General features: G+C 59.1%; 2 protein-coding genes across 4 annotated transcripts; one reads left to right on the plus strand and one right to left on the minus strand.

The window, feature by feature from the left end:
* Positions 1-4154: 4154 nt before the first annotated feature.
* Positions 4155-6518, minus strand: PPIA (peptidylprolyl isomerase A). Of its 2 annotated transcripts, XM_041751620.1 has the most exons (5): positions 6380-6518; positions 5621-5651; positions 5440-5528; positions 5078-5250; positions 4155-4483 (listed from the first exon to the last, which is right to left on the minus strand). In XM_041751620.1, exons 1-5 carry the CDS (start codon positions 6446-6448, stop codon positions 4351-4353), a joined length of 495 nt encoding a protein of 164 aa, XP_041607554.1. In that variant the 5' UTR covers positions 6449-6518; the 3' UTR covers positions 4155-4350. The 2 variants fall into 2 exon arrangements, with proteins under 2 accessions (XP_041607554.1, XP_041607555.1); XM_041751621.1 differs by lacking the exon at positions 5621-5651 and having other exon boundaries at positions 6380-6515.
* A 162-nt stretch (positions 6519-6680) lies between these two features.
* Positions 6681-10235, plus strand: LOC121489109. 2 transcript variants are annotated; one of them, XR_005987276.1, is made up of 2 exons: positions 6681-8228; positions 9183-10235. XR_005987276.1 is itself a non-coding variant. In XM_041751617.1 (2 exons), the coding sequence occupies exons 1-2, from the start codon at positions 8213-8215 to the stop codon at positions 9855-9857; spliced, it is 861 nt and encodes a 286-aa protein (XP_041607551.1). In that variant the 5' UTR covers positions 6681-8212; the 3' UTR covers positions 9858-10235. The 2 variants fall into 2 exon arrangements, 1 of the variants encoding a protein (XP_041607551.1); XM_041751617.1 differs by having other exon boundaries at positions 9013-10235.
* Positions 10236-11710: the final 1475 nt, after the last annotated feature.

The following is an 11710-nucleotide window of genomic DNA, read 5'->3' on the forward strand; positions in this document are numbered from 1 at the left end:
CTTCTAGGACCAGTAGGCCCAGAAAGAGCCCACAAACAAAAAATTCCTTTCTGAGGATGAGTGGCCTGGGGCAGATGGGAAAGATCGGGGGTTGGAAGTGACCTGCCTCATGAAGGGTGCGGAGGGCCCAGGCGCAGGCCACACGCAACAGCAGCCAGCGCTTTCCAGTCCACCCGTGGGGCCTGGCGGTGGGACGCTCCACCCGTGGCCAAAGGCAGCCCCTCCATGGGCTGAGCGCCAGTGTCCCAGTGGGAGGCCAGCGCAGGTCGAGGGCGCACCCGAAGCCAGGTATGTGTCACGGTCGGTGTGCAAACTGAGCACTTCCTAGCTTTCATTTTTGAAAACTGCCTAAGAAAGTGATAACGAACAAAATCGAATTTTTTTCAGCAATAGCTTTGTCTACATGAAGCATTTTGAAGTGAGCCGATTGTGACTGATTCATTTCAGAATGTGTGTGTGTGTTCGAGGCTCTCGATGTGTTGATACAGGTAAAAGCAGCGCGGGTGAGCGGCGCCCACGGGGAGCCTCCCGAGGGTATTCTAGGCCCAGACAAGCCCCAAAATACATTTCTTTTTTTTGCAAAAACTGTGCCATATGTTATGTGGCATCCTCCTGCTCTTAACCTTGATTTTCATCTTCCAAAGGCCTATCGGAGGCTATGTTGGGGATGTACTACCTTGTTTTTTTAACAGCTACATCTTAGGATGTCACAACATGCAGGGAGGGAGGCTCCTGGGAAACATGCAGAGGGGGCAGGGCTGTACCTCTTGAAATGCATGAGACCACACCCCTGGCGCCCAGACATCCGCCAGATGTTCATGCACACGAGAAGCTTATTCACGATGACCAAGTGTAGAAGTCCCTTCTACCTGTAGGCACACGGGGCTTGTCTGTGGTTGAAAATGCCAGCAGCCCTGGCACTTCCCGGGCCTCGGCCACGGGGCCATCAGAAGGAAGCATGGAAAAGAAGAAAAAAAAAGAAGGAAGGAAGCATGGACTCCGTGGTTTGGGACTTTGTCCAGAGTTGATTACCATTGCGGCAAGCCATGTGATGTCACCCATGGGGTTGGAGACACCCAACGTGCACCCTCGTGCTCCTGCATGAATAGGGTGCCCCCTTGACCTCCCCCTGTGCCCTGGGGAGTGGCTGCTGGTGGGACACAGACATTCAGAGCAAAACGCACAACGGCCTCCTCGGTGATTTCCCTCCCTCTTCTTGTAGTGCTCACTCAGGACACTAGTGAATATGGTGGGTAAGAAAATCATGAGCTGAGGGTAGTAAAGGGATATGAGCGGAAAGGCTACTATAAATTAACAAGTTCCGGACAGCCCAGGTGGCTCAGTGGTTTAGCGCCGCCTTCAGCCCAGGGCGTGATCCTGGGGACCCGGGATCGAGTCCCACACCGGGCTCCCTGCATGGAGCCTGCTTCTCCCTCTGCCTGTGTCTCTGCCTCTCTCTCTGTTTCTCAAATAAATAAAATCTTAAAAAAAAAATTAACAAGTTCCTATAATTTATGTAACTAGTCCCCTGTGATGGATATTTACAGTATTTCAGCTTTCGTTTAAGGTTGTGATTTCAAGCCCCCTGTTGGGTGGGGAGCCCACTTAAGAAAAAAACCCTGCCAGGACTTGCCTTGGGTTTGGCCACAGCTTGTTTTTCACAGATTGCAATTCATTTTTTAAAAAACTATTAGAAGCATGCATGTGATGTGTGTGCGCATACGTGGGCCAGTCACGAGAGGGGCAGATGGAAGGAGAGAGAGAACCTCAAGCAGACTCCCTGCTGAGCAGGGACACCCTGCTCCCGCCAACGTGGGGCTGGATCCCATGGTCCAGATCATGACCTGAGCTGAAGGCAGAGACTTCACCCACTGAGCCAGCAGGTATCCCAGATATTGACTTTAGGATGCACGCAGGTCCTTCTCTCCCCAGACCCTGCTCTGTCTGCAGGGTGCAGCTTGGTGACAGCTGGCACCAGATGGAAGCTACACAGGTCAGCTCAGAGGGGCTTCTGCTGTCAGACTGGGACGGACTGAGCACCAAACATCGTACTGTCTGTAACAGGCTAAGTAAGAATCTGGGAGTCCTTGGTAACCGAAAGAGGGAGAGACTTGAAATTTATTTTTACGGTTACAGAATAATAATGGATTCTAGCCAAGATCATTAATTGATGTTCAAATGGAGCAGTCAGCAGAAGGTGTGGGAACAGACAGGGTCTTCCCACAGCAGCAAACCACTGCCCACGAGTCACCTGCCCGCTGGGCAGGGGCACAGTCACTGCTGAGCCAGCCTGAGCTCACATGCACCCACAAAGGACAGGATCCAGTGCACATGGCGTCACCTACAAAGTCTTCCAGCTTGAGTCCAACATCCTTAGCCTCACTTCCAGTTTACAGAAAATCCAAGCGCCAGAGGAAGAAGCAAGTGACATGGGCAAGTGTCAGGCGACCGGGATGTCCTGGGGTACAGGAGCCCAGGACATAAAGAAGGGTGTGGGGAGTCGCCTGGGGGCTGTCTTTATGCTCAAGGCATGATCCCGGCTCCTAGGACAGCCCCGCATTGGGCTCCCTGCTCAGCGGGGCACTTGCCTCTCCCTCTCCCTCTGCCCGTCCCCCTGCCTGTGTTCTCGCTCTCAAATAAATCTTTAAAAAGAAAAGGTGAATTTTACGGTGTATAAACTCAATAAGTTCTCAAGTTTACACTAGTGGCAAAAGTGAAAGGAGACCAGAGGCACAAGAACCAGATGGGGGCCAGGGTCTGGGCCAGGCAGAGAAGGGAGTGAATGGCAGGCCTTCCAACCTATGCGAGTCCCACCGTAACAAACCCATTCTGGGCCCAATGGGGAAAACCCAAATATGGACCAGATACTGCAGATTCTATGCATTGTGCCCCATTTTCAGAGGTGTGACAAAGGCCTTGGGTGAGCCCTGCCTTCCAGGAAGCACACCGGATCCCCTGGGAGCAGCAGTGTCCACCTTCTCCTGGGCCTTCGTCACAGATTTGCCCCGACTTTGCAGAGGGCTGATGTCTGGGAGCCTCCTCTGGACCGAGCGGCATCTCAACACCAGGAGTCACTGAACGGACCAGATGAGGCCCCAGGGGCTCACACCCCAAGCTAACCTGCTCCGAATCCCTGCTCTGCGCAGAAAGCAGTCGTACAGAGTGTGCAAGTTCTCAGCACGTGGAGACCACCCCCACCTCTGGCTGGGCGTTTCTCTGCGGGCACCCCCAGGGCCCAGACAGCCCAGATGGGAGGTAAGTGTCCTGGTCATGCGGCCAGCTCTCCAGGAGAGTCCCTCGGGGCCAAGGAGGGCTCCGGTCATGTGCTGACACATCACCCAAGTCCTGGTCGCTGGTGGGATTCCCCCTGGGAGAGTTGATAGGGGCCTACTCTGGTTACTGCCTTGGTGGCACCTGTGGTGTTGGGGTCATTGCCCGGGATGCCTGGGCTGAGCAGACACAGCCCGGACTAGGTGTGAATGGCCTAGGGAACAAGGCCTGCTCTGTCAAGGGCGGCCTCCTGGTCCCAAGCCGTACAGAACAGCATGGTTACCCAGAGGATGGAAGAAGGGGACACAGCCAGGGACACATGGTTCTCACACCTCAGAGAACAGAATCACCCGAGGGCCTCTAAAGCGCTAACAGGCCCCCTGCAGCCACATACCTGGCCCTGCACCCAGTTCACAAGGGGCAAGGGCTCCTCAACTGGACCCCATGGTTCAGGACGGCGAGACTGCAGGTTTCCAAGGACCTGGAGGGGAGGGCCCCCAACTCCTGTTGGTGGCAGGATCAGGATCAGGATGATCCCCACAAAACCTGTCACTTTCCGTCAACAGATCAACCTTAGGTTCACCTGACCTTTTCCACATGCCCCAGTTAAACCAGATCCAGGATTGTGGTCCAGAGACCTATGCAGTTCTCCCACTGGTACATAAAGGCCATAAAGGCAGCCAGCACCTCCCCACGAGTGTCCACGCATTTTGGCTCAAACGGAGATGCTGGCACAGCTAGTACCCTCCCACTTCCATCCAGCCTTGGCTTGCTCATTCCCTGCCTCCACATACCTCCAGGAGCTTCTGGGTCAGGGGAACCAACACAAACCCACCACTGTGAGTGAAAGCTGGATTGACTCCCCCCAAACAAGGACGGACAACTGTGGTTTAGATTTTATTTCATCATCATAAACTGAACTCTGCAATCCAGCTAGACCTGGGGAAAGGAACCACGGAGCCCGCAGAACTGCAGTGAGAGTGCGGAGACTGGGCTATTTCAAGCAGGTGGGGGTGGAGGGGCGCTCTCCTGAGCTAAAGGAACGGTCTGGAAGTTCAGATAAAACAGGAATTAGATTAATCAGATCTGTCCACAGTCGGCGATGGTGATCTTCTTGCTGGTCTTGCCATTCCTGGACCCAAAGCGCTCCATGGCTTCCACGATGTTCATGCCCTCCTTGACCTTGCCAAAGACCACATGCTTGCCGTCCAACCTGCAAGCAACGTCTAACATTAGCACCCGCCAGAGGCCAGGAGCAAGCAGCGCCTTGCACCTGACCCCAGCTGACACCCACCTGACACCAAGCACTTCACCCCTTCCAGCTAGGACACGGTAATGCCACAGACAACTAGGAATCTGTCTCCTAAGGTGGCGGCTCAGTGGTTGGGCGTCTGCCTTCAGCTCAGATCATGATCTCAGGGTCCTGGGATCAAGTCTCCTGTCAGGCTCCCTGCTCAATCTCTCTCAAATGAATAGACACCAATCTTACAGACCAAACCCCTAAAAACCCAACAATCCCATCCTCATCTGATAAGAGTATCATTTTCACAAGCATTTACTTTAAGTCTTTGTTGGTAAACTGTACAGACATTGTAGGGCTTAAACTTATGACCCTGATGCTGAGCTAGCCAAGTGCCCCACAATGCCACTCAGCTGGACACCCTGTCTGGCAGCTACAGTACCTTGCCTTCTACAGCACACGACCTAAACCTGTAAGTGCTTTGTGTCCTCCTGCTATGTCAGGTGGACACAGCAGGGAAACTAGGGTGCAAGGCCTTCGCGTCCCTTGGCTGTGTTTTGCCCTTACCACTCAGTCTTGGCGGTGCAGATGAAAAACTGGGAACCGTTTGTGTTGGGTCCAGCGTTGGCCATGGACAAGATGCCAGGCCCTGTGTGCTTCAGGATGAAGTTCTCGTCGTCAAACTTCTCCCCGTAGATGGACTTGCCGCCAGTGCCATTGTGACGCGTGAAGTCCCCACCCTGTGAGCATGAGCAAGAGCATGAGCACTTCTGGCAACATCGTCGGAGAACATGTAACTTATTAGCCGACTCAAAAGGTTGAGCGGAACCCAAACGATAGAAAACAGCCCTTCCAATCCTTGCTGAAGTATTCCAGCTCAGCATCCAATGACAAGCCCCCACCCTAGTCAGAACCGGTGAATTCCATACCTGGCACATAAATCCCGGGATAATCCTGTGAAAGCAGGAACCTTTGTAACCGAATCCCTTCTCTCCAGTACTCAGAGCACGAAAGTTCTCTGGAGAAAAAAAGACACGTATGTTCAGATGCACGCGCGTGTTTTAGAACTGGCGTTCCTTGGGAAGTTCAAGGGGAAGAGAGAGCACTAACCTGCTGTCTTTGGAACTTTGTCAGCAAACAGCTGCAAGACAAGAGCCGAGTTAACGCCGTGCGGACACGTTACACCGACAGCCGCGCCCGGGCGGCTGCTGAAACACAAACTCCTTTTCTCGGCGCTTCGAGCACTACGGAAAAACCCCCGAAACGAGGGCTCCCGGGGGCCCCGTCCTCCGACTGCAGCTGCCGCCCGGCGGGGGGCGGTCACGGCGGCGGGCGCCGCACTCCCCGACACGCGGGGACGAGGCCGCCGCGGCGGGAGCCCGCTCCGCGTGTCCCGGAAGCCGCGCGCACCGCCAGCTCCGGGAGCGGCGGGGAGGGGCCGCAGGTCGCGCCACGTGCGGGGGGCCGCGTCCGCGTGCGCCGCCAGGTCCGCCGAGGCCGCCGGGGACCGTTGGGCGGGCGGGGCCCGCGCCGTCGGCGCCGAGGCGGGGGCGCCGCTCGCTTCCGCCGGGCGGGGCGGGGCCGGGCGCTTACGCAGCGCCCCCGCCGGCCGCCCGCGCCCCGCCGCCCCCCGCAGGCGTCGCCCACCCCGGCGCGCGGCCAAGCACGTGGGCGCCGCCCCTCCCCCGCCGCCCCGCCTTTGTCCGCCGCCGCCCCTCCCCCGCCGCCCCCGGCCGCCCAAGATGGCCCCTCGTCAGGAAATGGCGCCGCGCCGCCGTGCTCCTCGGGCCAGGGCCGCCCACCCGCCCCCGCCAGCCTCCCCACGCCCGGCCGCCGGTCCCCGCCCGCCCGGCGCGCCCGGCCGCCCACCTCGAAGGAGACGCGGCCCAAAGGCTCGCCGTCCACGGCGATGTCAAAGAACACGGTGGGGTTGACCATGGCTGGACGGCGACGGCTACTCCGGGGCGGCGGCGTCTGCAAGGCGGCACGAGCCCCGCCGCGGCCCCTTTTATAGCCGGCCGGGCCCCGCCCACACCCGGTCGCGCGCCCGGATCCTAGCCAATTGCGAGTGCGAGCCGGTCGGAGTGATGGTAGGACTGGCCTATGAGAGGAGGCGGCGCCGGAGGGGCGGGACCGGGGCGCGCGTGCGCGCTGGCGGTGGAGGCTGGTTCCCGCCCGCGGGCTCCGTCGCGGTGCTGCGGCGTGGGGACCCGGTCGGGAGTGGGTTGCGGGCGGGGGAGGGGGGAAACGGAGGCCAGGCGACCCGGCGGAGCCCGAGGGGCCGCAGGAAGAGGGCGACGGCAGCTGCGGCGCGGGCGGGCCAACGCAGCGCCGCGGCCAGGGCGTGTCCCCATTGCGCAGAGGGGGCAACTGAGGCGAACGCAGGCCTCAAGGTCGCACCGCTCGCCAAGGTCGCCCGCGCCCCTCCCGGACTGCGACCCCGCGACCCCGCGTGTGGCTGGGGCGCCGGGTAACCGCCGGCATAGCCCCCTCCTCCAGCGCCGCCGCCTCCGTCTCGGAGGTTACGAAATGCTTCCAAAATGCCCTACTTTCCGAAAATATCTTGCATAGTCCGCTTGAATTTTGTTAGGGAGGAGGACGTTGACACGGGAGCCGGGCAGGCTCGTACCTGCAGGGACGCGGCGCGCCCTCTCGCCCTCGTCCGACCTGGGGGCGTGGGAGCGGAGCCCCGGGAGCCCCCAGCCGCCGTGCGGAGCCTGGAGCGGGGTCCGGTCCGGTCGGCCCCCCCCGTGCGGCGAACTGGGACCGTCCAGGGGGTCAGGTCCGGATCTCCACCCGCGCCGCCAGGAACGCCTTCTGATGCGCCCCGCGTCGCGCATCCTGCGTCCCCACGGTGCACCTGGCGCCATGTGTGCGGGGTTTACGGCCCCGCTGTCACCAGTGAAAGTAACGCTCGTCCCTGTGAGCAGCTGCTCAGTCACCAGCGCCGGGTGTTCCCAAGGCCACACCTGGACATTGCTGCCCCCACCATCATCTGGTGCCTTGTGACCTTGAGGAAGCTGTGTGGACCCGTCTGCTGGAAGCCAAGTGCCCCAGGCCTCCCAGTGTCTACACTACCCCCTCCTCCACCCTGAGCCTTGCAGCGCTCAGAGACCCTTCCTAGGAAAGGAATGAGTGCGCGAGTGCAGAAGGAAAGCTGCCCTGTGACTTTGCTGGCGTCTGTGTAAAGTCCTGCCTCTTTTTTTTTTCCTCTAAGGTTTTATTTATTCTTGAGAGACACAGCAGAGGGAGGAGCAGGCTCCCTGCGGGGAGCCCCATGCGGGACTCGATCTGGCACCCCGGGATCACACCCTGAGCTGAACGTAGATACTCAGCCGTTGAGCCCCCTGGGCACCCCAAGTCCTGCCTCCTGGTAAATCTCAGTCGGGCAGCCAGGCCCAGGTTCTTGTGCCTTCTTCCACACCTGCGTAGGATGCGTGCACGCAGGAGAACCCACGTGCAGGGGGAGCCAGTGCGGCGGGGAAGCCTCAACCAGCTTTGTCTGTGACCGGGACTTCCTAACCGAGTGTCTCGGGAACGCAGGGCCTTCCTGCCTTGTTTGGAAGAATCACACTGCGGCCAACCTAACTGCGATCAACAGTGCCCTGACTTGGTTTTACACAGACTCTTCTCCCACGGGCGTCTGGGGCCGTTGCGAATCTAGGGAGGAAAAACAGGTTCTTGAAAACCCTAAGAAGACAGATGACTTCGGAAGAGGGTAAGGGGCCTCGTGCGTACCTCTTGCCCGGGATGAGGGTGGGCTTCCCGTCTTCTTCTGCTGGGACCAGTGGCAACTCCACAGTCCACTTTCCCAGGGCTCTGTCCAGGGCCACCCTTCCTGGACGCTGCTCTGGGCTCGCCTGGCCCCACGGCTCCTCCCACTTCACTGGAGCCTGGGCTTCTGTCTCCTGGTCTCTCCACTCCTGGTCTCTCCGGCTCTGCCTCCCCGAAGCCTTTCAGATGGCTCCGCGGAAGATTTCCTGGTTTGGTCTGGTGGCAGCCCCCCACCCCCAGCACTGTTAGCCGTCTCCATTCTCCGGGCTCAGATCACCTGGAGACTTCTAGACCAGCCTCACATGGGTGAGCCGTGGGTGAGCCCATCAGAGTTCTGCCTCCGCCTCCCTAGGCCTCCTCTTCCTCCCCCCCCTCCTCCTCCTTCTCCTCCCCAGGCCTCCTCCTCCTCCCCCCCAGGCCTCCTCCTCCTCCTCCTCCTTCTCCTCCTCCTCCTCCTCCTCCCCAGGCCTATTCCTCCTCCCCCTCCCCAGGCCGCCGCCTCCTCCTCCCCAGGCCTCCTCCTCCCCAGGCCTCCTCCTCCCCAGGCCTCCTCCTCCTTCTCAGCTTTTCCCGCAGCTATAGCTCCTGCTTGGCCTTCTGCAGCACCTTCTTGCTTCCGTTTCTGGGCCCCAGTTTTCCCAGGGGCTTCCAGAATGGTCATTTGCAGAATCACCAGAAATTGTGACTCCTGTGCTAGACTACTTGTCCAGGTTCTTGGTTGCCCACAGGACAGACGAAAGCAGCCGCTCTGTGGCCCCAAGTCAGCAGCTCTGGGCTGACAGTCCTGCTATGCAGAGCTTCTCCGAACTGCCCCCTGCATTTGCAGGGCTCTCCCTTGACCCGGGCGGTGCTTCCCCATTCCACCAGTGAGGCTCACCCCGTGCTGGGTCCTTTCCAGGACACGTTCCTTAGTTCTCTGGAGCTGGTCGCCTGTGAAGATCCTGCGGAACCAAAGCTCAGTAAAGCCGTGTTGACTGAAGGTGTAAGTGGGGTCAGCAGCACAGGTGCGCAGAACAGAAGGGCCCCCCCAGATCTGGCTGCATGGCTGCAGGTGTGTCTCCCTGGTGGGCTTGCCAGTGAGTTCCCCCACACTGGCCAGACTGGGACTGTGCCCTGCTGGGACGGCCGTGGGCCCCCCTTCCCCGCCAACCCCCGCTCTGGGTGGTCAGCCTGGCCTTGCACGCTGGGCGGGGGGGGGGGGGCGGCGGCTCGTGGCAGCTCGCACCCCCTCGGCCGGGCTGCTGGTGGCCTTCGGTGCCCTGCCTTCCTCCCTGACCTAGTGCTGTCCGCCTGCCTCGGCCCCACCTGCCAGTCACACAGCCTCAACCTCCCTCCCCTTCCCCTCGCTCTGGGGCGGTCTCGGCAGCTGGCCAGCCTCGTGCCTTACTATCTCCTGCAAGCTGCTCCTGTCCGGGCCCCAGGACTCCTGTACCCCAGGGCGGCCGGCATTCGACTCCATGGGTGCGGAGGGGCCTCCACTAGGGCGCAGAGAGTCGCCTACCACCTAGTTTGGAGCACGCCAGCCGCGAGCCAGGGATCCCCGCACTGGTGGCCCCAATGGGAGTCGGCTTAGGCACTGAAGGTCCCGGCCAGAGCCCAGCCCCTCTGAGCTGGCCATGGGGCCTACGGCGGGGGAGCCGTATTGGGTGGGCCCCGCTGTCCCCACCCCCGGGCTGGTGACCTGGAGAGGACACAGGGGTGCACATGAGGCCTGGTGGTGGCGGATGCCACCGAACAGGAGGCCTTTACAGACCCAAGGTGGTGTCACCTTCAAGGATGTTTAGAGGAAGGTGATGCTGAGAAGACCTACCACTGTCTCATGAATACATGAATAAAATATTTTTAAAAAACAAAAATAAAGCTGCAGCCCAGTGATTTCTAAAGATCGGAGCAGATCCAGCTGCAACCTAATTTTAGAACAGGTTCCTCACCCCAAAAAAGATCTTGTGCCCAATTTTAGTAACTCCCGCCCCCAAACAGCTTTTTTAAAAAACATATTTTATTTATTTATTTATTTGAGACACAGAGAGAGGCAGAGACACAGGCAGAGGGAGAAGCAGGCTGTATGCAGGGAGCCCGACATGGGACTCGATCGACATGGGACTCGATCCCGGGACTCCGGGATCACGCCCTGAGCCACCCAGGGATCCCCTTGGGGAGGTTTTCTTTGTTATTTTTGGACAAATAAGTACTTTAAAAGGAAACCAAATGTATTACATTTAAAAATGCAATTGAAATGTTTGAAGATGTATTTGAACCGGTTCAAGTCTGTTAACGCTCACAAAAAAGCTAACATGGTTTATAAGCTAAAGAATTATGTTGTAGGATGACATCTTTAATAAATTAAAAATCAGTTGTTAAAAATAAAACAAACTCATGCAAGTAGCTTCCTCCGTGAAAAGCCGCAGGACCCACACAGCCCTGCACCCCCAGGGTTGGCTCCTGCCGTCCCCAGGATGGCACCCCGCCACTGCCCTGCTCAGCGTCCAGGGAAGGGGAGAGAAGGAGGAGGACCACCAGCTGGGAGTGATGCTGCCATTCAGTCCTGTTGTCAGCTTCCCTGGAGCTACCCAGTGCCGTCCCCCTTGGTGCCAGAGCCCAGGAAGGTGGCTGCTTGGTCTGGGCCACCGCCCCCCAGCCCCCGTGCTCTGCTAGTGACAGAGGCAAGAGGGGTGCTCTGGATAGATGGCCAGCAGCAGACAGAGACTGGGCGTTCTGAGCCCAGAAAGCAGTATACGGTACAAGGGGCATCCCACCCACCCCGCCGGGCTGCAGGAGGACCACCGCTGCTGCCTCAGCCTTCAGAAAAGTCCTTTGTGGGGGGTGTCTGCCGAGGGGAGCCAGGATCCCCAGATTGCCCCGATTGCCAGAGGCCGGGGTGTCTGGTGCCGAATTTCCCTGACACAGGAGCGGGGCGGGGCGGGGGGGGGGGAGGGCGGGGTACAGTAACCAAAAAGGAGAGAGAGAGGCCTAAATTAACTCAGAATTCTAGGGACATCTGGGTGGCTCGGAGGTTGAGTGTCTTCCTTGGGCTCAGGTCATGATCCTAGGGTCCCGGGATCGAGTCCCGCATGGGTCCCTGCATAGAGCCTGATTCTCCCTCTGCCTGTGACTCTGCCTCTCTCTATGTGTCTCATGAATAAATAAATAAAATATTAAAAAAAAAAAGTTCTAGGGAGGGCCAGGTGGCATGGTCAGGGCCAGTGTGGGACTCTCCCGCAGCCATTTGGGGTAGATGCTGATGTTTCCTCCAAGAAGAGACGAAGCCCAGGAAGGGTGAGAAACTGGAGGCCATGGCGCGGTCGGCCGAGGCAGGGCTAGTGCCCGGTCCCCGGGCCTGGCCGCTGTGCCCCTCGCTGCCACACCTTGTCCTGGGCGTGAAAACCCAAGTGCGGCACCAGCCACACGGCAACAGGTGTCCTGCCC

The sequence above is a fragment of the Vulpes lagopus genome, chromosome 4, assembly GCF_018345385.1.
Source record: "Vulpes lagopus strain Blue_001 chromosome 4, ASM1834538v1, whole genome shotgun sequence".
Lineage (NCBI taxonomy): Eukaryota > Metazoa > Chordata > Mammalia > Carnivora > Canidae > Vulpes > Vulpes lagopus.

Excerpts from the sequence above, each read along its gene's own strand:
- PPIA (XM_041751620.1), bottom strand. The coding sequence starts at position 6,448 with ATGGTCAACCCCACCGTGTTCTTTGACATCGCCGTGGACGGCGAGCCT. Across the intron at positions 5,251-5,439 it reads TCCCGGGATTTATGTGCCAG|GGTGGGGACTTCACGCGTCA; the intron begins GTATGGAATTCA and ends TCATGCTCACAG. Across the intron at positions 4,484-5,077 it reads TGCACCGCCAAGACTGAGTG|GTTGGACGGCAAGCATGTGG; the intron begins GTAAGGGCAAAA and ends CGTTGCTTGCAG.